Here is a 25,085-nt window from a genome sequence, read left to right on the forward strand (position 1 = left end):
ACCAGCCCATGAGCTAAGTTGCCCTGCTGCCAGTCACTGTGTGAGATTACAGGAAGTTGCTTTCCCTGTGTGCAGTCCCCTTCTCTGATCTTAAACAGACATCCCCTAATCTCACTAAGATTGGGAGGATCAGCGTGAAAACACACAGGGTAGAGCTCGGAGGTCCTTGAGAAAGTCACAGGTAAGTCACCATGGTTCTGTGTTCGTCTTCCAGGGTCATTTGTAGAAGATCATGCACATTAGAGATGCTTTTTTATTTTTTATAGATTTATTTATTTTTGGCTGTGTTGGGTCTTCATTGCTGCGCACGGGCTTTCCCTAGTTGTGGAGAGCGGGGGCTACTCTTCATTGTGATGTGCAGTCTTTTCATTGTGGTGGCATTCCTTGTTGCGGAGCACAGGCTCTAGGCACGGAGGCTTCAGTAGTTGTGGCTCGCAGGCTCTAGAGCACAGGCTCAGTAGTTGTGGCGCACGGGCTTAGTTGCTCCACAGCATGTGGGATCTTCCCAGACCAGGGCTGGAACCCATGTCCCCTGCATTGGCAGGCAGATTCTTAACCACTGCGCCAACCAGGCAAGTCCCTACAGGTTTTTTTATGAGTCCCTAAGCTTGAGTGATGTGTACTATCTTCCAGACCCCCAGGTTGATGAAATTTTGTATCAGTTACAAATGACATTTAATTATTTGAAGCTTTAATGCTGTTGCACTGCTGTTCCTGCTCTCCAGGGCCTCGAGCAATTTCTCAGAGAAATCAGGACTCTGCAGCAGGGAGAGGCCTGCTTTGTCCTGCTGGTTTGGGATGGTACACCCTGAAGCCCAGAGACCCCGTTCCAAAGCGACGACTGGACAGGCAAGGGTGGGCCTTGGCCGTGCTTGACCACCTCATCAAAACCACTGAGCATAAATGGATGCAACGTCCACCTTTATTAACACGAAATCAAACTGCCAGGATTTTACACCTGAAATTACCTTTTGTTTGTCCTGCTTGTCATGTAAAGGGCTCGACATCCACCCAATGGCCCAAGAAAGAAAACTAACACCTTCCCCAGGCCCCCCTGCTGGGGTGAGTCCTGACGCTGTTATGCCCCCGAGACCCCTTTGGCCCAGCTGCCTCCTGAGGAGGGCTGTGCAGCAGGCAGGACCTGGGTTGGATCCTGGACCCTGAGTCCATAGGCTGAGCAACTCAGGCCAGTTTCCTTGTCTGTTAAAGGGGGAAAGATATCTGTTTGTCTTGTGGATTCCAGGAGGCAATGGCTGTGACATGCCCGCCCTCTCAAGGCTCTGGAAGACCCTAATATCTGGTGCTGACCATCACTGATTCCAAGTCACCAATTCACCTGGACATGAGGCACCACCTTCCACCTGGCCTCACCCTCTTCTGGTCTGTCCCCCCAAGTGCAAGGGGCTTTGGCTGCAGTGCAAACCCTGCTCAGAGCTCTATGCTGGATAACCCCCTCCCCCAGCTCCCCTGGCTCCCCCAGCCAGATGAGAGGCAGATGTGCAGGCCAGGCCAAACTCCCCCCGCCACCCCGGCTTCAGCCACCCTCATGTGCTTCTGCACCTTTGCCCAGAATGTTACCTCTGTGTGGAATGCTCTGCCCCATCTCTTCTCCTTGGAAATTCCTTCTTTTTTAAAAAATTGACACCATTCATATACCATACAATTCATGCTTTAAATGTGTACGCTTTGGTGGATTTTTAGTATATTCACAATGTTGTAGAGCCATCACCATCATGGAAATGCAGACAGTTTTCATGATCTACACCCCCAAAGCCTATACCCTTTAAGCAGTCACTCCCTGGACACCACTGCCCCTCCTCCCCCAGCCCCCCGCAATCACTGCTCTACTTTCCATCTCTACGGATCTGCCCATGCTGGCCACTCCACATAATTAGAATAATACAATACATGGTCTTCTGTCTGGCTCCTTTCACTTAGTATAAAGTGTTCAAGGTTCATCCAAGTTGCAGCACGTAGGGTACTTTATTCTTTTTTTATGTCTGAACAACATTCCATTGTATGGCTATACCGTCTTTTGTTTATTCATCCATCACTAAAACATTTTTTAAATTTTATTGAAGCATAGTTGATGTATATCCATTCATCATTTGATGGACATTTGGCTTGTTTTCACTTTTTGGCTGTTATGAATAATGCTGCTGTGAACACCCATGTATAAGTTATTGCATGGACGTGTGTTTTCACTTCTCTTAGGTGTATAAGTAGGAGAGGAACTGCTTGGTCATATAAAGTCTAGGTTTAACTTTTTGAGGAAATGCCAGACTGTTTTCCAAAGTGGCTGTGTCATTTAATATTCCTGCCAGCAGTACATGAGGGTTCATATTTCTCTACATCCCCACCAACACCTGCCACTGATCTTCTTTTTTCACTACGGCCATCCTAGTGAGTGTGCAACAGTATCTCAATATGGATTGACTTGCATTTCCCTAATCAGTAATGATGTTTGGCATCTCTGCATGTGCTTATTGGGTATTTGTTTATCTTCTTTAGAAAAATGTCTGTTCCAATCTTTGCACATTTTAAAACTGAGTTACTTGTCTTCTGTGCCTGAACTGTACACATTCTTTATACATTCTGCATATGGCTCTAATTTGATATATGGTTTTCAAATATCTTCACTCATTCTGTTTTCAATTTCTTGATGTTGTCCTTTGAAGCACTACAATGTTTAATTTTGATGAAGTCCAGTTTATCTATTTTACCTCTCTGTTTTCCTGTAAAAGTTTTAGTTTCAGTTTTTACACATAGGTCTTTGACTCATTTGGTGTTAGTTTTTATATTGATATAAGGCACAAGATGGGGTCTAAACTTCATGCTTTTGTATGTGGATGTCTAGCTGCCTCAGCATCACTTGTTGAAAGACTATTCGTTCCCCACTGAACTGTTGAAAATCAATTAACCACAGACGGACGGGCTTATTTCAGGACTTTCAATTCTATACCGTCGATCTATATGTCTACTCTTATGCCAATATCACAATCTTGGATTATTGTAAATTTGTAGTAAGTTTTAAAATCAGGACTTATGAGTTCTCCAACTTTGTTATTCCTTTTCAAGATTGTTTTGCGTATCTGAAGTTCTCATGAATTTCCATGTAAATTGTAGGATCAGCTTGTCCACTTCTGAAAAAAAAAAAAAAAAAGCACCCCTAGTCCTGAAAGGGACTGTGTTCAATCCATACATCATTTGGGGAGGGCTATCTTAACAATATTAACACTTCCTACCCATGAACATGGATGTCTTGCCAATTATTTAGGTCTTCTTCAATTCCTTTCAAAGAAGTTTTGTAGTTTTCAGTATATTGGTTAAATTTATACTTGAGCATATTATTCTTTTTGATGGCCAAAATGGAATCGTCCATTTCTCCTGTGTAGATGTACAAGTGAATTTTGTATATTGCTGAGGTCCTTTATTAGCTGAAACAGTTTACTGTGAATGCTTTAGATTTTCTATACATAAGATCACATCATCTGCGAATACAGTTTTACCTTCTTCCTTTCTCACCCGAATGCCTTTGGTTTCTTTTTTTTTTTCTTGCCTAATTCCCTGGCTTGAAATTCCAGTACAATGTTGAAGAGAAATAGTGACAGTTCACGTCCTTGTCGTTCCTGATCTTAGGGGGGAAGCTTTCAGTACTTTACCATTAAGTTTGATGTTAGCTGTGGGTTTTTCATGGATACCCTATATTATGTTGAGGAAGTTTCTTTTTATTCCTACTTTGCTGAGTGTTTGTATCATGAAGGGGTACTGAATTCTGTCAAATGTATTTCTGCATCTCTTGAAACGAGTGTGTAGTGTTTGTCCTCTATTCTGTTAATGTGATATATCACATTGACTGATTTTTGTGCGTTGAACCAACCTTGCATTCCTGGGGAAATGACATTTGATCATAGTATATAATCCTTTTGTACTGGGGCAGACATAGAGATGTTCTCTGTGGGTTGTAGCACCTTTGGGACGGCATATTGGATATGCCAGGCCATATTAGAGTCTGGTAAAGAAAGAGGACAGATATCTGGGTCTTAAGAAGTTAGGAATAAAGTTCAGGGCTTGGGCTAAGACAGGGAGAAGGACTCCTGGCAGGTTGTGGGCATCTATTTAAACTGCTTGGTGTAGACCAGTGCTTCGCAAACTTTAACGTGCATAAGAATCACCTAGAGAGCTAAAACACATCACTGGGCCCCACCACAGGGATACACTTGGAATGGGGCGCAAGAATGTGCATTGCTGATGTTGCAATAAACCACTCTATAGATACAGAGCAAAAATAAACATGGACCATGTCTTCCACATTAGCAGACCCTCCCCAGCACGTGAGAGGGCATGGGCCACTTGCCTCTCTCACCGCCAGCGTGGAAGACCCAGGCACAAAGCTGATTGAGTTTTCCAAATAAAAAGAGCCCAGGAAACTTCATAAACACTATTTTCTTTTAGCATTAAATCTACATGATTAAGTGGGTGGACTAATGACTAGTTTCATCTTACAAATGAGAAAATGCCCCAGTTTTTAAAAATCAAAATCACAGAAGATGCTGGCTGTGAAACCAGAATTAGAAATCCTCTGGCCCAGCGCCATATTTCATTGTGCAGATAATAAATACGATTAGTGAACCTTTTGGAAATACAAGCTAAATGTTTTCAACAGACAGTGTCGGGTCAGGGACATGAACAGAGGGAGGTTCAGGCAGGAGAAGGATGTGGTTGCGTGAAAAGCTGGGGCTCGAACCCTGTGACCATGTTGGCTGATCTGTATATTTAGGTCTCAACACTGTTTCCCATAGAAGCTTCAGCACTGACTGCAGAAAACTAAGACTTCAGAATCATGACTGAGTGACTTAAAAGATCAGGTTTGCCGTATGAATGCAAACTAAAATGAATGATGCTTTATAATCCTTAAGTTACCATGAAAGTGGCTACTAGATTTTTTAAGTGGAAAGACATTGTAGTTATGTTATTATACATAATAAATTTACACTAATAATATATAAACACAGACACACGAATGGCTGGTAGAGGAGTATGAGCTGGGGCCAACAGGCAGAGAGGGAACGGATACTGGTAAACACGGTGGTACCTCTAGATGCCACAATCGACTGTGGGATGTGGCCATATGATGCTGAGCAGAAAAAGGACAAGGGCAGCAGAAGGACCAGGGATGGGGGTCAGGAATCAGGTCCTGGGTTCAGGTGCTCTGTCCCTTAGTCCCCGGTGACCCTAGACAAATGACTCCAGGACGCCGACTTCACAATCTTCTTACATGGGAAACAGGGGTCACCCCATGTCATAGGAAGGCTCTGTGCTAAGGAAAAGCACCCAGTACACTGTGAGCTCTCGACCCAGGTTTGTTTGCTTTTGCCTCTTCTTCATTATTAGGAAGAAGAAAGCAGGACCTTCCTCAGAAGAAAGAAAGTTTCCCGTGCAAGATGATCAAAACACCACTGAGAGAAATGACCCTCTGGAAAATGCTCTACTTTTGGAGGAATCAAAACAGAGGCAGTTGTTTTAGAATACTGACAGGCCCGTTTACAAGGTCTCCCATGGTCTAGAATTCAAGTCTAATGGTTCACCTCCACATTACATTGCCCCATCTACGGACACAAGCTCAGAAGTGGTCAGGCCACCTACAAGAAACTGATGCTGGCAGATGACTCGCATTTTCAGTTACCAGTGGTAATAAAAATTCTTAAAAAAAAAAAAAAATTCCTTGATTGTCTCCGTGGCTACATTTCAGAGAGTAAATGAGAGGGGTTTTCAACCCCAGACAGCTCTCCAGTTGCAAAGCTGGCTCCCACATTTGGTTTCCTGCAGGATCAAATAAAAGACAGGTTCGTGTGTGGCAGGAGGACATAATAAACCAATAGCACTATCTCGTCCATCTGCTTCAAAGGCAAATGGAAGGCGGAGTTATGCTGCAAAACGCGGACCACGTTGTATGTAACCTCATGGAGAATCTTATTAGATCCTCCTTTCTTATAATCAGGGCTAGTGTATCCCAAGAGCTTAATTGGAGAGCACTGCCGACGCCCAGATTCCCTCCACGCTCCCTGCCTGCAGTTTACCAGGGCAGCTGCTCTATCTGTTGTCAATCGTAATCTACAGGTATTATTTTTGAGGTAGTGTGAATGTACTTCTCATTTGTCCATTTCCCTAATTGGCTTAGTAGTTGTAGTGGGATATTTCTGATCTGGGTGCAGAGCTCGGGTAAACGCAAGCATATTTAGCAACATGCTAGTGAGGACTCTCCAGTCAAAGAGGGTGGCTGAGTTATGGCTCTCGGGGCCTGATTCCAAGTCACCTGCTCTGAGAAGTCGCTAAAATAGCTTAAGTCAAATCCAAGGTCCCCGAGCAGCTGTTGGGTTTGCAGAGCAGAGGACGTGCAAACTTTACTGGCAGTAAATGTCACTCCCGCATGCGGACAGCGTGCCTGCACACCCAGGGCTCCTCGGAGCCTGCCACTGTTCCTGGTCATGCAGGACACTGTCCCCGCCTGGACCCAAGGCCAGGAGGATGGGCCCCGCTCCGGCGGCTGGGGCCAGCATGCCCGCTGACAGGCGCGCCATGATGACAGAAATGCACTCTGAGTTGCAATTAGTGACACTGTCATTTTTGGGGGCTCCTGCCAATTAATTAAGCCTGTCAAACAGAAAAACCACAGTGCTCACATGATAATTTATATTGGAAGAGACGAGCCTCACGGAGCACAGCAGCTCCCTCTGCAAACAGAATCCTCCCTCCGAGCATGGAAATACATGAGAGAAAATAAAGAAAATAAAACAACAACAACACAAAAGGGTGGATGGAGGTGGGAGGGATGGGGTCCTGCACGGGGAAGAAGAAAGTGAGGCTGTCCTTGTTATAACTGTTAAGTCCGATCGCCAGAGTCAAGACAGGCTGATTAAAACTCCAAACGAGCCCCCAGCTCCCTGAACCCTCTGCGTCCGTCCGGAATGATAGAATCAGAGGAGTTTATTCATACCATTAAGCCCCAGAGAACTTAATTGAAAGAAGAGCACAGCCCGGACCTTGACAAGCGGGAGGTCACAGTAATTGCTGCCGGACATATTTAACATTAAGATAATCAGGCCATTAATTACCCTTTGGATCATTAAATCAGCCAGTTGCAAAATGAAATTTCTGCCTCTATTACTCACTTGAGAGACCACAGGGGTGGCCTTTAATTTATCAGTGAGCTTGAGATACAAAGGCTGGGGCTGGGGGAGGGCAGGCGGGGAGGGGGCCGTGCGGTGGCGGCGGCGGCAGGGGCAGGGCATCAATCCGCCATGCTCGGTGATCGTGGCAAATTAACTAGGTAAGATAACCTCCGCTTCCAAAGGCAGAAGCTGGGGGTATGTAAATAGATGAGGGCAGACAGGGAGATCAGAGTCTGCACACCACTTAGCAGGATAATAAAGGAAATCATCCTTGATTATCAGTGCTAATTTGGACACTGCCGGTAGCTTGTTATGCGTGTTCTGAGTAGCATTTAATTAATTCAATTGCTTGTTAATGAGGGAAGTGACATGTGGGGAGCAGATGCCACCCAACTGCAGATGGGCTCTGGTCATCACTGCAAAGTCCTTTTTTTTTTTTTTCCTATTGCTCCCCCTGTCCATTTTTCTTTTTTTTAAGGAATGAAAATAGGAAAAGGTGTCAAGCATAGAGGAACACTCAAAAGAGACAAAACACTGACCTCCGCGGGCCAAGAACTGTTGAAAAATAATAAGATGAGACAGTCCTGGGACCGCGTGGGTCCTCCTGTTCCCCGAGGCCACATTTGGATCAGTGCATCTTTATGCCAGAAATTTGAGCCTGAGATTACTATATTGTGATCTTATGATCAAACCTAACGAGACAGAGACGTGGCCAAGTGGTGCTGCTTTTAATATCTCAGAGTTAGCGGTGGGGATCCAATTATTTTCAGTTTGGATACATTTCCCCTTTATCAATATCTCCATGTGCATAAATAAGATGAAAGTGGCGTCTGGAAATCAAAAGGACACGGAACTCGGATCACCGGGCAGACTCGCTCCGCCTGGAAGTGAGCGGCCCCTCTCTCCCACGCAGATTTCTGACGTCTGGCCCCAAATCTTCCTCCCAAAGTGACATCTTTTTAGAGGTTAAAGAGAGGAGTTTAGGGGCGCAGGTGCACTGACAAATAACGGAACCCAGAGAAAGGATGCTAAGAGAGGGAAGGGAACGTACATGAAATCAGCAAACTCGCTCCCCTTCTGAGTGGGATCAAAGAGGCGACGGATGATTTCAGTTGGGCTTAGAGTTTCTCCCAAGGGCTCTTTCGTGGAATTGGGAACACAGCTCTCCATTTCCAGATTCCTTTGATTTCCTACCAAATTGGCAGGCCCCCAAACCACCTGGTAAACAGGCTACCTGCCCTGAAATGCAAATAAGAACTGGTCCCTGCAGACCCTCCTGGACCAAAGCTCTCGACTCAGAGACACAAAGATGGGAGATGACGAGAGAACGTCGCATAGCCCAGCAGAGTTCGGCCGCGCCAAGAGGAATGCGGCTCCAGAGGGCTCCGATTGGTCCGGGTAGGAAATTGTTTTCCCTGCAGTCAATCGAAAAAGCTTCTAAGTGAAAGGGGCATGAGAACCAAGAAGCAGGGCCTGCCTTAAGTGATGCAGACGGGCCCCTAACACAGCAGTGCGTGGCCGAGCGTGAGAGGATGCACAGAGAGGTTTGTTGAGACGGCTTCACCGCGTGCTGGGAATTTCACTCACAAACGCACGGGGAGTTCCGAGGCTCTGAGGCTGCAACACCCCCGACATGTGTATCCCAAGCTGACCAGTCTCCTCCTTCACTGATTCACCCGTTTGTTCACTCACTCCAGAAATATACACGTGACTGTTTTAATACCTCTGCCTCCGAGGTGTGCCCTGATACTGGAACCAGAGACCTGCCTGGGTGCTCCGGGCCCTGCGTCCAGCTCCACAGGACAACGTATTCTAAGGTGCGACATACCAGCTCATATGCTGACCGGCCCGCCAACAGCAAACTGCCCCTCCTTGAGCCCCTAACCCTAGTTCACTCTGTTACCACTTCTCTCCTACTTCAGCAGCCACATCTAAATCAATATTTTAAGCGTGTGCTTAAATGGTATCAATAGCAATTAGAGGGGAATTCTGATTCCACCCCAGATGTAGTTAATTGTTACAGCATTGATCCCCTCTACCTGCTCCTTTCTCCAAACTAAACCTCCATTACAGAGGGGGGTGAAGGGCATCCTCGCCCCTCCTGCGGCAATAAATTTAATATCGAATGCCCTGGGGAAAAAATGGCAGTTGTTGCAGAATCCATCCAAAAAGGTTTTTTTTTTTCTTCCTGGGAGTAATTAAAAGATGCTTTTCTTGACTAATGATTCCCCGGTTTAGGAATGGGAAGTCAATACTGCTCTGCCGCCGTCAGCTTCGATTGATCTCAATGCTGTTCAAGTTTGAACGGCAGTCTTCAGGGCAGCTGAGAATCGCTGGAACCAATTATGAGCTTCCAAAGCTGCCCTAAACAGGGGTAAAGGTAGGGCAGGCAGGAGGGCAGACGGCTGGTCGGAGGAGCCTGTTTCCCCATGTCACCCGCAGGTCTGGGTGATACCAATGAGAGGTGGTTGCAGTTGTGCCTTTGGAGAAGGAACTGCCGTGTTCTACTTCCTATGGTCCTGAGTGTGTGTGTGTGTGTGTGTGTGTGTGTGTGTAGCGTCTGCGTGCTGGGGGAGGATCAGCACATTTCTAATTATATTCCACTGTCAGAATGAATCTTCTGAACAAGACAGAATGGACGGAGCTTCTTGGGAAAACAGCTGGGCCCTTTTTCAAAGAATTAGACTGGATATATTGCACTTGGCTTTTCCTTGGATAGAGATAAAAACTTATTAAAATATTTCTTTTCAGTATCACCTTAGGGCCACATTAGAGAACCCTCCAGCTGTCTGTGCTAGCGAGCACAGGTTCTGCAGAGAGAGCCAGGCTGGGTGGGGGGGAGGAGGTGTCTTTCTTCATCTTGGAGAGGCAGGATCCAGACTAGATATCCATTCTCACGCTGCAGACTGAATTTCACGTGGGCATTCCAGCCCAAACTTTGAGTTTTGATTTCTGTCTGAGGAAGCTGCAGGAGGCAGTGACGGAGGTGGGGTCTGGATTGCTGTTATACAATTATGCTGCGGGGTCTCTGAGTGCATCTGAGGCTCTGCCCATGTTCCATCAGGACCAAGCCTTTCAACTGACTTCCCTGCCTGTCTCCATCCCTTCCTAAGATACTGCTGGCTGCCTCTCGTTCTCTTGGGGACAGGTGGAACATACAGGAACACATAAACAAACTCAACAACCCACCCTCTGCCCACACCCCCAGAGTCGCTGTTAAAACACCAGCCCTGGCTCACCAGGCCTTTGCTGTGTTTTGGCCCTGCCCGTCCCCACTCCTCACTGTGCCCAAGGGCCCAGCTCCCCATGGGCCTGAGGCTTCCGCCTTCCTGTCTGTGCCGAGCCCCCTCCATCCTCCAGCACACACACTCCCCAGGCCCCTAGGCCTGGAGAGCACCCCACGGCTTCAAGTCCAGCTCAGATGACGTTTCTCCTGGACTTCCTGGAAATCCCTCCAGTCTATGAACGCCACCGACTCCTGGCATCCTCGGTTGGCCCTGAGAACATCCGCCAGTCACCGGAGACTTACGCTCATCTCCTAGTGATCGCTTCTTTTCTATGAGAAAGCACTCAATGACTATTTGCTGAACTTCATTAAAAACAAAACTCCCCCCTCCAAAAAAAACCCCAAAAAAACAAAAAACAAAACTCCCTGGGAGAATTACTAAAGGCACAAAGGCACATTCAGTTCTCAAACATGTTTGTCTTCTTAGAGATGAAAAGAATTCAGAAGCTCCAAAGTTACCTTTGGAAATACCACGTAACCACATCACCTCCCTGTAGGGATTTCACAGCAGTGACTCCACTTGTGAGAAAGGAAGACTCAAATGTCTCTAAAATGTAAAGATACGAAGTGTATACTACTACACAGAAGAGGAAGTTACATACTTGAGAGCTTAATTCAAATATACAAGTTAGAAAGATAAAATACTCTGATATACGCAGTCTTCACTTATGAAGATGAAATTACTATATAATATTTCCCAGTTAAAAAATTAACCTACATCTTTGTTTCTAATCATCCTAAATGGTTTCTAATTATGATAGATGGAAAAACAACCAAACTTCTCTAACTCATGGTATTAAAACTAGTACATATGCTCCTTTCGCGCACAGCGTGTATAAAGTTAATTTTTTCCCAACTTATTTCAGTGTCCTCTGCATTCACACATTAAACTCCATCCAATTTCCAATCATTTTTCTTTTTCAGATCTAAATAGCCTCCCTGGAAACTATATGTATGAAAAAATAGATATTAAGACACGAATTAGTCTTTTAAGAGAGCTCCTAATGGACGACTCAGCAGATTTCTATATTAGTGTTGTCAAAATTAAAAAATTGTAAAAGTGTATCATTTCTTCAGTCTGTAAGGTAGTTGCCCACATGTACATTACAGGACATAACATATATAAAAAGCCCACCTGCATGATCTTAAACAGATGTACTTCGTGCACATGTCTTGTCCCCCTCCCCCCCTCCCCCCACAGAGCACCTAATAGAAGAGCAGGGTTAATGACACCAGCTTCATTCTCTCAAGTGAACCAAAGGGGGCGCCACAAATTCACTTTTCAGTATTGATGAAATGAAGCCCACCCATCTCCGTGTTATTAGCGGTAGAAACCGACTTCTTACCCTCACATGTGGCCCGACCATAGACAGACGGACACCTCGGTTTCCTTGTTGTCTGATCATCAGCAAAACAGATCCGTGCTGATGCTGGGAGACCTCTTCTCCCCCTTCACCTCTGCACACACCTGAGAAGCAAAGGCTGAGCCCACCGCACACCCCTGCCTCAGATGCTGGGGTGCCACCCACCCCCGCAACAGCCGTGGAGACAGGTCGGTCCATCCTGCCTCTGTGAAAGAGGCTTTCTCAGAAGACGTGGCATTTTATCCCCTCTTAGGTACATTAAATATGCATGTGTACTCAAAAACGGCTTATAATTGCTGTAAATGAAAAATGAGAAACGGAATGGCCTCAAAATAAATGCGTTTTTTACACTGGGTAACAATTAACATTAATGAGGAGCCACATACGTTAGGCCACACTTGGTTGATGAAATGTGTAAGAAATGTATTTTAGAAAATAAAATATATCTGGTTACTATAAACTCACTTAGTGGGGGTTGGGGGGGAGGGGAACCAGTGGAGTCGATGCTCATCAAAGGCATAAGAATAACAAAATTAAAGAATCCAAAATCCATAATTAGTGTTAACAGCACAGCTTATGCCCATTAGAAATGTATTAATTAAAGTGATATATTCATAAGGTTAGAAGTTTAATACATTTCTAAGAGAGGGAGAGGAATCCCCAAAGAGTAAAAACAAACATAAAAAATTAAGGAGTTTGAATTACCCACGTCTGCGGAAGTCCAATTTTAAATACAGACGTTTCTGTCTGGGTTAATCAGCCTTCCCATGGGTTGCTGGGGTGATGCCAGGGGTGGCTGTCACTAAGGTCATTTCCAGTTGTTGAACTCTCTGCAGAACACCCGCACCCACACACCTTCCTCCATCCCTACCTCGTGGAGTCCAGTGAGGGCTTCATCCGCCCCTGGGTACTCTCCTCCCAGACGCTGTTGGCCAGCTCGTTCCCAATGGACGACATCACCTTGATAAGCTCAATGGGCCAGTCATCGAGGTCCAGAGATCGGACCCGAGAAAGGTGGGTGCCAAGATTCCGGTGGATCCCTGAGCACTCGATGCACATGAGGGCTCCCAAGTTCAAACTGGCCCAGTTGGGATCTGTGGGAAGAAGAACAGGGTGCCATATGCAATCAGACCATCATCACTCATCCCAGCTGTCCTTAGATCTCAGGAATAAAATGGCTAATCAGACTTCCCATCCAGTAGTCCCTCCCTAGAATCACGTGGCTTGAAAATGCTCCCTGGCCAGTACTTGGAACTGTCTTAGGCATCTCAAAAGATCTGACATGTTGGTGGCAACTTTCAAACAACTGGCTTTAGCCAAAGCCTTGGAATGCTCCACATGATAAACAACTGAAAGCCCTGGTTTGGATAGAAAGATGCACTTTTGGGTACTTCCACAGCGGCATTCCCCCAGAGGGCAGACACACATGGAAACACAATCAGGCATGACTTGGTTCCTACTGTGGATGGCAGCTGATAGAGGGAAAGAGAAGGGGCACGGAGGGACAGCTGGGTCATTCCCAAAGCTACCATGTCTCTCGTGACCATAGGCACACCAAAGTTGTTAGTGAAATGATGGGCATGTTTGCAAATTTCAAAGATGAAAGAAAGGCACACCACAATGAAAAAGTGTGATTTTCAATAATCTTATTTAAGGGCAACCACCAAAGCAGCTCCTGTTTCTCCATCATTCACTGCCGGCAAGATGGCGGACACGGCCCTTTGGTTAGGGGACTAGCCAGGACGATGATCAACCCCGATTCGCGGAATAAACGGTGACGGGCTTTGGGCTGTGACACTGCACCAAGGGCACGGAATGAGTCCAGGGAACAGCACTGGCATCCCTGAGCAGGATCCCTCCCTGTGTTTAACTGGCTGACATGGTCAGGAGACTGAGGACTCAGACCCAGGGCTGGCTGCACGCTAGAATCGCCAGCTGATTTGCAAAGATGGGGCTGACCTTGACAGTCAATGGCTTTCACCAGCGACAGAAGCAAATAAGGCTTAAGTCACCCAGGAATAATCCATGTTTACTCCAGGTAAACTTTAAGAGTCAACAAAAAACCAGGTAGGTGACATCATATTTATTTGGAATCACTGTATAAATGACAATGACCAGGAGTGGCCCTATGCTCATTCAGCAGAAATCAGCCAGTCATTTATTTAAAGCTAATACAAAGGCGGGAAGGTGGTGAGAGAGACCATGGTGGCGGGGTGGGGGGACACACGAGAAGAGGGGTCTGTGACCTCAGAGACTGTCTGGTTGGGAAGAGGAAACAAATGCCCCCAATAATACTAATAATAATTCATAAAAAAACAAAACGCCTTTGCCCGTGTGTCCTCTCTCATGTCCTTGACCTCAGTCCCTCGACCTTCCCCTTGTCCTCCGAGAAAATACAGCAGGGTGGCCAGGGCTTAGTTTGAATCCTGCTACATGACTGGCTCTTTTGATCACCTGGGATATATAACTTGACCCTTCAGACCGTTCATGTCCCCTTATAAGTGTGACCTGCTGCAACACCAACTATTACAGTCACAAGGATGAAAAGAGACACAGACAGTGTCTTTAAGGAATGGAAGCTTACGATCTCTTTTCTCTCCAGGTTTGTCAAACGTGGCCTCATTCTAAACAAACTGGCCCCAGAGCCTCCCACGGACCAACTTCCCTCTCCCACCCCCCTCCCCCACCTGGGCACTTGCCAGGCCAGCCCCGCTCTCAGAATGTTCTCTCGACCCCCGATTTGCCACACATCGTGAAGTTTGTGAGCCATGGAATCTTCCCTTTAAAGGAATCTCTTAGGTGATGGTGGAAACCATTGCAGATGTTTCTCCTAATGGAGTTTCTGATAGTTCTCAGATTTTGTGCTCTCAAAGATCTTTGAAAACTTTTTGATAAAAACACACAAAATTCACATAACGACTTCTCTCTTCTAACTTTGTCAGGACATATTTTGAAAGTAAAAATTTAAGAATTCGAACAAAAGAAGATGCTTTAAAGAAGTCCCTCAAGATACATGAAGAGGAGACCCCTTCTCTTACCCAGAGGTTATAGATGTGTCTTGCCCTACCTGCCCTGCCAACCAGTGGCTCCTCCCTTCCCTTTTATCTGCGACAATCCTGATTTCTTCCTGTTTAGATCACCAAATTGTACATGGCCAGCTTTCTACTGGAGCAGCAGCTGTCCTTTTCCTGAACAAACCAGAGTCACTCAGCTGTGCTACTTCCCTTACTCACGTTGATTCCGTCTCCACCAGCTCCAGTCCTGCCCATTTCCTGCACAAAGACTGCTCTGAGTCGCTGTGTGCCCCCTACAGCCCTTCTCCACGGCCCCAGGCTTTGTGGCCACTGGGTGCACGTCTCACCCGCCAGGCTTCAGGCTTGGGATGCCAGGGCCACATCACACCCTCGGTGCTGGTGCCGGCACCTTCTATTTAGTTTCAACTGGACTTGCCTCTCCTCAAAACACACTCAAACAACAAAAAAAATATGATTGAAGAAACTTTACTGAATGGGCCCAGCACTGTGCCAGGGCTGGAAGGTGAAGAATGAAAAATCAGTCCGTAACTTCCGGGATATGAACAACCAAAGGCCTTTCTCGAAGGGAACGTGGCATCATGAAAGCAAGAGGAAAGCTGGGTTGCTGCGAGGCATGAAGCGTAACTATGAAGTCTGTCAGTTCAATCAAAGGCTCTTAGTGTGTAGTGAATTCAAGATAAAATAAAAAGATACCACTTGTAGAAAAATCTAGAACATATGATTTTGAAATAAAGAAATCAAAGCCCAGAAACCTCTAGGCAGGATTTAACCAACGGTACTCTATTGTTATGGAAAAAGCAAACAAACATATGATCACTGCTGAAGCCAAAGGTTGATTTCTGGATGTGGTACAGAATCCAGGCAGGTGGCTGAACCCCCAGCACCTGTGGTGTGATTGTGGCTCCTGGGGATGCCTGAGGCATCAGCAAGACGTGTGATGAACCAGAACGGAAAAGAATACGAAGAAGAATATATACGGGTCTAACAGAGCCACTTGGCTGTACAGCAGAAATTAACACAACACTGTAAATCCACTACACTTCAGTAAAGTTTTAGAAATAAATAAAATGGAGAAACAAACAAAAAAGACTTATGGTGCCATCAGAGAGGCTTTTGTGAGAAGGGCACAAACAAAAATATTTCAGTTCCTTAAGAGCCATGAAATCACGTGATAAACCTTACACGCCAGATGACAGATGTGGGCTTGCTGCAATACGGGCTGTTAGCCGCCCCCTCCCCGGCCCGGGCTCACACTTACTCTGAGTCTCGCAGTCCACACAGTGGGAGTTCCCACGGATGTTCCGTATCGACTGCAAGGCCATGGCCTCACTCTGGCTGGTCAGTCGGGACTGGGCATACAGGGAGACATACAAATGCAAGACATGAGAACCCCGAGAGAAATGTAATATCTGCTAATAACTCCCAGGAAACACCAAACAGATTGTGAGTGAATATAACACGAGGGCAATTTCAAAAAGGGCCTCCGCTTTAGATGTCTTTAGGATGGAGCCTAGCTGGCGGAGGACGGATCAGGAGCACGTGTTAAGACGCGTTGGATGAGAGACGCGTGCTCTAAGACACATCTCGTGATTCCTCGTCAGGAGGACTCGTCCCCACCATGCTTTGTGCCTTGGAGACTCACTTCTCACTTCCAGACTGTCAGCTGCTGCAGCAGCAAGGTCACTACCCAGTGTGGGGGCAAGGACGGTGAGTGTGGCTGGGGGCGTTTATGCTTCAACGTACACTTAATTGTCTTCTCTAATCGAGTTAAAAAAATACAAAGGGTCGGGAAAGAACAACATAGAAATGATAAACTATCATAGTTAAGTTTTATTAACATGTTGATATCTATTCTTCTAGACAGTTTTTTTTTTTTTAAAAGCACATGTATACAGACAGATGTGCTTTAAAAAGAAAAGCCAGCACACTATATGCTGCTTTGGAATCTGCCTTCTTAGCCTAATGACATAGTGTCATCTCTCAATGCCATCACACAGTCTCTGGCATTATTTTATTTTATTTGTATTTATTTATTTGTTGATGTGATAGATACTCAGAAGTTTAATTGTTTTATATTTTTAAATTTGATTTTGGAAGGTAGCTATTACCTATGTTACTGATTTTCAGTCTTTCAGCACCAAGACTCCTTAGAAAAGGTGTCATAGCAACTCTGGCCTCATTTTAAATGGCTGCATAATATTCCCCCTACGATGACTTATTTATGAATTTTCTTTGATGGACATTCGGGTTGTTTCCACTTTTTCTCTGCTATCAATAGTGCTGTGAATATGCCTATTGCTAAATCTCTGCACAAATTCGTGACTACTGACTAAGTGTGAATTCTTTAAAACAGGAGTGCCAGGTAAACTTAAAATGGTTTTAAGGCTTATGATGCATACATTTAATATAATGGTAAAAGCCAAATAAATTCCAGAGGACACTTAGAGTAAGATTGCTTTTTGTGTAAAAACTATTCACAAATTGAACCATCTTATGTCAAACTGTTTGCTGTGAAACAATTGCTTACTATTTACTCATAAAGTATAAGTTATGAATTGCTGTCTGAGCAGCAGAATGCACCACTGGGGCTTTACTCCCTTTGGTTGGATGCCCGAGTATTCAGAACTTGTTTATCAATTTCTATTGGCATCTGGAGAGTGTGTGCTGTGTCTGTGTGCACATACAGGGATGTGTCTGTCTACCTCTGTCTACCTCTATAATCTCTAGGGCACATGTATGTCTACGATTGCTACCGACTCTGAATTATCCACGGGCAGCTAAAATACCTTACAGACCATTATCAACTGAGGCTGTACCTTCCCCTGCAGCTACTCCTTGTGGGTATTATTTCTATGCTGTACACCTTCACACCTGTTCACCAAGTGCCCGAGGTGCTCAGCGAGTCCTCCTCCCGGGGAGAATACCAGCCTTTGAGGCATACGTCAATCGAGAGAAAAGGGGCAGCATTTTAAGGCTGGTGTTTGCATCAGATCGAGGTGATGCTGTCTGTTTTCACAGAGGAGGGAGCTGGAAGGAGTCTGGCAAGGGTGTGAAACAGAAAAGGCCAATGCAGTCCCCCACCTTCCTGAATATGATGACCTGGCATGGATTCAGAGTCCAGCTTGAGATACTGTGTGATTTTAGGCAAAATTTGGAGATGCATTTGTCTGTGTGGCCACATAGGCCCTCCCCACACCTGTTCCGAAACCGAGTTTCTGAGCTTTGTGAGTGACGCGTGTCCTCGGTCCCCATCGACAGAAGCCCCTGAAGCATCCTGAGGTTGCTTCAGAAGCCACGGCTCAGTAAAGCCAAGGTGCTCAGAAATGAAAGGCCCTGGTTCTCCCCACTGTGGGAATAAAACATCTTTAAAAAAGAGAGGCAAATTACATTATAATAATAATGACTGTGGTCTGGTTTACCCTGGTTAAAGAGGGTAATAAAATAAGACACTCCATCTTTCTGAAAGACAGACTCCCTTCTTAATGACAAAGCTGCACATAAATCATTGGCAGAAATTTCTTTAAATGGTTACAAAATGAAACTGCAGGTCGGGAGGCAATGTCCTTTCTCCTGGTTCCTAGTTATTCACAGTTTGAAAAATCAAAATGCTCTCCAGGACTTTAAAGTGTCCCAGAGAAGGGGTTAAAAATATCCAAGCATTCAAATAATGATTTTTGAAGGAATCTCTGATGGGAAAAGGGTAATGGGAAAAATGACCTTTGTATTAGGAACAGCACTGGGCAGTAATTCATAAAATGCAGGTTAAAGTCTGTTTTTCCTGGCGAAACAAATGCAAAGGAATTAACTCTAATTGAATAAGCCACACACCAGGCTTTATCAACAGAAGTTAGAAAATGGACATTTTATCTTCCCTAAACTCTCTGCAGGCTCATATATGTGCATGCACGTTTCGTCGAAGCCTGTACCAAGGGTCAGTTTTCTAACTCGACATGGATTTGAATTTGGAGCACTTATGAGAATGGAACAATGCATCTTTTTAAGTCTGAGCCTCTTTTCCCGAGGGTATTCTGCCTAAAACAAAAATGAATGTGGACACACAAAGCACAAGGATCCAAAAGATTCCATCATCTATAATAAAAGATCAATACTTTACATTTGGGATGAGTTGAGAAAGTAAGTATTTAAAATGGGATATTCTGCCATCTGAACATGGTTAAGCTAGGATACTAATATATGATAACAGGATACACACTGGCATTATTTTTTAAAAATCTTTTCAATTATTTTGCTTTTTGCTCAGAAAGATTAAATGTCTTGCCAATTGCACACCTCACAGGATGCTCTCCCCTCCCCCACCCACTTCACTTTCAGGATCCGCGGCTCCTGATTTTGGTGGGGGGGGTGGGGGGGACAGGCTGTTCCAGGTCTCACCTTATTCTTGCTGCTCTCACACGACTGTAAGCTGGCGAGGATCTGGCTTTCGATGGCCTGGACCCACGCGTCTCGCTCCTCGTAGGTGGTGGCTTCAAAGTGCCACGTCTGGCCAGTGAGGGACACAATGATAAACTCAAAGTTTTCTTCTTGTTCTGAAACAGAGTGGTGGGAATGAAGAGTTTAGCTTTCATGAGCCCGCGGCCCCTCTGCCAAGTCCTCGGTCATGAAAGTGCCTTTGGGTTCAATCGCGCCTGCATGGGGCCGCGGCACACACAGGACCCGCCGCCCTGCGGCGGAGATCTGAGTCCACAGACCTCCAAACACTCCAGATTTGGTTCCTAAAGCCAGCATGGCTTAGCTAGGTTTCAATCAATGCTCAGGGGATGAGGGAAAAGGAAGATCAGCGTGTGATGTCAGTGTCTCTGTGCCGGGCACAGATGAAGCAACTTAGGGATGTAATATCGTAACTTGTTGCTGGGTGCTGAAATTGACAGCAGGACAAAAATTGAGCGAATACGGCTCATCTCGGGGTGCAATTCAATTTCTTTATAAGCACCTGTGCGCTGATCCACACCACGGCAAAGGGGAGGCCTGAGGGCATCTGTCCTTTCAGGGTAGAAGACCCGTTACAGTGGGGAAGGCTCTAACTCCGCGTCTTTAGTCTGGGAGAGCGAGTGGAATTCGCGGCAATTTGAAGGGGTGACTGTGGACCAGGAAGAGGGGCCCTTATGTTCAGATCCTGCCCCGCCATCTGGGCTCATTTCCTCACCATTAAAGTGGGGGGAAAGCTACCTTCTTCACTGCATTTTCCGCTGGCTCATGCACTAACAGGCTCACACAGGGCACGGGCCATGGGACACTCTCCACGAGCGGCGGTGTCTGTCCTCTGTTCTCATCTAGCCCCCCGTCTCTGCCACAGAACGAAAGGCAGAGGAGGTGCCACGTGCAGGTGGCACAACCATCCACAGGTAACCATGAGGACGGCTGGAGCTGGACTCTTAGGCACCACGTCTCCCCTGATCGGTAGTTTCCCATCACTGGTTGCTGAACCAGCTGCGTCACGACCCCTTGGCCAGCAACTGTTATTAATAATGTGAACAAGCTACTGCCTACTGAGCTGACTGCTGCTTCAGTCAATGACCTCTGTCACCCACATGTGGCCATCGGGCTTGCTCGCATCTGCACAAACCTCCATCTTCCACGCTCTTGGCTCCTCTAGCCTGTGTTCCAGCACTCCTCATGGCCCTTGACCTCTGGCCCCCGACCTCTGCAGGACTCCGTGCTGCCAGGTCGGCCGCCCCACGTCCCAAGGCCCTGCCTCACCCGGAGTCCTTGGCCTCCGAGACAAGGATGCTCCCTCAGTCTCCGAAGCAACTGCAGCCATCTCCAGCCACCCCTCCTCCTCCCCTTTAGTCTCAGAAGAGAAGCAGCCCCCACTGCTATGGCTGAGAGCCTGCAACCTGACCCCACTGATCCCGGGCAGGTGGGGACAGGATGCTTTTGTCTTTGTCAAGCAAACCCAGATCTGGGGAGCCGTTCCCCTACACAAACACCGACGGCCACAGAAAGAGGGCCATGCCACATTTTCATGAAATCGTTACATATTCTGATAACAACAGCATCGTGTTCTAGGTATCATTAGTGGCTCTGCTCTTTTAGAACTCAACCTGCCGGCGGGCTGGGCCTCAACCCGTGGAACCTGCTCTGAACAGCATGTCAAGGAAGCGCAGGACCTGTCCTATCCGTGTGCCCAGCCTCCCAGGGGGTGACGTTTCTCCGACAAGAGGGTCCACAGCTCCCACCACCTTCTCAAAGGTCTGTGACTCTCCCAGCAGCTGTGAAGAGCTGCTGTGATGAGGGTGCATCGTAGGGCTGTGGAAAAGTGCAGGGTGGCAGGTGTGGGGTGCAGGCCCATCCCTGAAAAGGGGCCAATGGGGCATCACATGGAGCGGACCCGCGACAGCTCAGGGAAGGGGCTGAACAAGATGGTTCACAAAGGGGGAGAGAAGATGGGCAGCTGGGATGCCACCGACACACAGAGCCAGGAAATCTCTCTTTAAAGAACCAGAGCGGCATAAAGACAGTTTCACACAAAACACTAAAAAGCCAATGACCAGGAGCCCTTCCCTAAAGGAACTGGTAAAAGATATACTTCAGAAGATTCTACAAAGAAGGTTTGAGCCAGATGGGTTGGTGAGCAAATGAATAGATAAATATCTAGATACACTGAACAAAAATTGTATCAAATATTACTTCTCTTGCCGTATATCTAATTTGGGGAAGGTACAAAATACCAGAGAAATTAAAGCGGACGTGGGGACCTTGGAGTTAAAATACTCTAGGACTTTGCATTGTTCCACTGAGGACTTAAGAACTAACTTTTGACTTTGGTAAACTAGGTACATGTGAAAAAGTATCAGGTTTAACCTCTATGAGGAAAGAAGTAGAATGTATAACTCCCTAACAAAGAACAGGGAGATTTTAATTTAAAATATGATTAAAATCTCTTACCAAACTAGGAATAGAAGGGAATCCGCCTTCCGTGGACAAAGAGTACCTATCCAAACCCACAGAAGCATCACTCTTAAGGATGAAATGTTGGAAGCAATCATTTCACACCACTTCAAGGGCTCTCAAGGCCAAGATGCTCACGGTATCAGCCCTTGTTCAGCCATGCTGGCCGGTGCCGTGAGACACAATAGGGCAGTGACAGATCCAGAGATTGGGAAGATAAAAGACACCAAACTGTCATTCGCAGATTGCAAGGCTGCTTACATAGGAAACCCCAAGGAATCTGCAAATGATGAGAAATGTTATAATACCAGCAGTTAGTAAATGGGCAAGATATAAGCCAATAGAATGAAACGTTCATTGCATTTTTAACAGAGGGTCTAACAGAAATCACATTTAAATATGTTTAGAAATTCATTTCTTTTCATCTGTGAGGTAAGGAAGGAGAGATATAAAGAATTCCCTAAAAGTAACAACACAGAGGATGACTAGAGGACTTAACTAACAAGTCTGACCTGCAGTCACAGTAACAGGTAGGAAAGAGAAGACCCCACACTGTGACGGAAGAGATGGAGTAACCCAAGAGCGTGAGTGGCCAGAGAGGTTTCATGCTTGGTCTCTGGAAGATGAAACCCTGGCTGGTCCACTAATAATAATGAAACACCAGTGAGGCTCAAAAGAGCAAATAGATGCAGGACCTCCATGCCCGCAGCCTGGTGGGCAGCAGCTCACGAGGAAAGGCTGGGACTCGCAAGGGGAGCCCCAAGAACCTGACAGGATGCCCTGGAAAGCACAGCCACGTGTCATGTTCTAATTAAGAACCAACTGTGCAAACACCCCAAACTCGATTCATCTGAGAGACAGGGAGTCCGGGAGGGTGGCTGTCAAGGCAGAAAGGCACACGATTATTTGAATAATGAAGACAGAATAAGAACCCACAGTCCCAATAGTTCTGTGGCCAAGTGAGCTGCAGCAATACACGGTGATGGCCGTGACCATCTGTGTGCACGCTGTCTGCTTCCAAGGGGTATGACGTGCGCACTCAGGCCCCCTCGGCCACGGGCAGGTACGTGTCGGGACTTATAGTCAAGGCTCTTCACTCTATAGCAGCTCACTATGCAGTGAAGTGCTGACCAAGCGTTCTTTTGTGAAATTTTTCTTGTTTTAACCCAATGGCTTGGCCTAGCCCTGGAGAGGCAGGCGATGCTCCCCTCCAGGCTTGTCCACGCAGGGTCCGGCAACAGCTCCCGAATAAAGAGCCTCTGATGGTGCCTCTGTTGCTGGGCTGGCCTCTCCCAGGTGGGCCACACTGAGGGGCTCCTTGCTGAACAGTGGATGCAAACGTCGGGGCTACCTGGAGGATGGAGCCCAGCTCACCATGGAGAAGGCAGCAAGGAAGAGGGGACGAAACATCCCCCCACCCCATGCCATCTCAGTGCAGAGGCAGCCCTACAGGGGTGCTACCCCAAGCCTTCTTCTGGACTTCAGGCCCTGGCGAAGACATCTTTGTAAGGAGCCGTTCCGCTAGGATGCCCATTTCCTGAGTAAGGGATTACAATCTGGGCATGGAGTCCAGTTGCCATCACTCTACACTGGTGGACCAGTGGAACGCAGCTCATGCTTAAGGCCTAGAGTGTTTCCCAGGGTACTGCCTGTATGTGGCTTCTTTTTCCTTTTTGAGGGAGGGTGATATGTTAACACTTACAGATACAGTGAGAATTTCAGAACTGAATTGTATCTGCCTTATGACTGTCCTCTGCCTCCCAAGATTAAAAAAAATAATAATAACAGGACAAGGATTATAGGGCAGTTGCAGTTCTAATCATGTTACATATGACTTCCATGAGGGAATACGTGTTTCTTTGTAATCAATCTACTGCATGGAATAATAAATACAAAAAACAATACTATTGGGCTCCAACCTTGTCTCAGGAAAAATGCTAGGACGTCACAGGCATCGTCTCATTTAGTTTGATTATTTTCCTCTCTTACAGTGGCCAGCAGTGCTTTCTTTGCTTCTCAAAAACAAACAGTAAAAAAACAAAAGTTATCCTAGGGTGTTCAGTGGGAGGTGGAGGGTTCTCCCCACTTCCCAGTGACTTTTTCTGTTATTTTCTCTCACTCCTGATGTCAGAAGAGCAAGGTGGCAGAAGATAATTTCCTCAGAAATCCCTAACCAGCTGGTTGCTAGTGTCATATTTTTTTTTAACTGGTCACTGCTAGGGGACATGATGCCATGGGTGTGGCAGTGTAAGCTGGGGACATTCCAGCTGCCATCTTCCTGCGTATCTGGTTCTGTGGCCAGTGATTGGTCTGCACAGGGAGGCAGGACCGTCCCATCTACACTAGGACAAGCAGAGCATGGGATGCTCTTGCCCACTGATCTGTCCTAGAGGCGGGCACATCATCCAAGTGTCCTCTCCAGGTCTTCTTCTCCGAATTCGGGCCACAGAGGCCCTTCCCTCTTATTTTGGACTGGACAAGACACAGCCCACAGGTCATCCACGGGAAGGAAAACCTCTGCTATTGAAGCCACTACCTGTGGACAGGGGAGAACACTGCTGGCTGGCAGAGGGAAACAGGGATGGGACGGGCCCGATGCCTGCCAGGTCCCTGCATCCCTGCAGCCGGCTCCAGCCACCTGTCTTACAGCTGGATTGGATAAATTAATCCATTCTCTCCCCTCCTTCTCCCCCGCCCCCCCACCCCCAATCCCTTCACATTTCTGTCACTTCCAAACCCAGTCCTGTGAAGAGACCTATCCCTGATGGGAGCCTCCAAGCTGCCTGGACATCTTCCTGGCTCAACACCTGGTAAATCTCTAGATTAATCGTGGCTTCTATTTCTGTATCACTGCACTGACTGTGAACACTCATTAAACAGTAGTACATTTGGGGGCCCAAATATTACCCCTTCTTCTGTGTGGACAGAACATTCACAAGCTCCTCCTCCTGTTCAAACAGGAATTTCTATCAGGTGGTACGGCCCTATTCAAACCACCAGTGGACCCGAAGGATTCCATCACATTCTGAAATGACACATTCTGTGATGCTATTTTAGTATCAGCAACTAGATAAAAAACGACAAAAATAATAATTGACAGTAGGAGGCCAATCAGTCAGAAAGACAGACAGAGCATTACTCTCCAATGTCACCCTCATTTAAAATGTGAAGAATGAGAGCTTGGGAGGTGAGGATGGACAGTGGTTACGTTTCAAGTGGTATCATTTCACTAACACAAACCGACCCTTCGTGACAGTTACAGTGGCTTATATTTAATTCATTCTGTAAAAACAGAATTCAGGCTGTAGAAATTCCTGAT

General features: G+C 46.4%; 1 protein-coding gene across 5 annotated transcripts in view; it reads right to left on the bottom strand.

Annotated features, from left to right (window-relative positions):
- Window positions 1-25,085, bottom strand: part of AGAP1 (ArfGAP with GTPase domain, ankyrin repeat and PH domain 1) — a 549,901-nt gene that overhangs the window by 62,953 nt on the left and 461,863 nt on the right. For all 5 annotated transcript variants that reach the window (XM_057744262.1, XM_057744263.1, XM_057744261.1 and 2 more), the window contains 3 exons: window positions 19,250-19,404; window positions 16,116-16,206; window positions 12,694-12,916 (listed from right to left, as the gene is read on the bottom strand). In XM_057744262.1, coding sequence (XP_057600245.1) covers window positions 12,694-12,916; window positions 16,116-16,206; window positions 19,250-19,404 — 469 coding nt within the window. The remainder of the gene's footprint in view (window positions 1-12,693; window positions 12,917-16,115; window positions 16,207-19,249; window positions 19,405-25,085) is intronic.

The sequence above is a fragment of the Hippopotamus amphibius genome, chromosome 8 (assembly GCF_030028045.1).
Source record: "Hippopotamus amphibius kiboko isolate mHipAmp2 chromosome 8, mHipAmp2.hap2, whole genome shotgun sequence".
NCBI lineage: Eukaryota > Metazoa > Chordata > Mammalia > Artiodactyla > Hippopotamidae > Hippopotamus > Hippopotamus amphibius.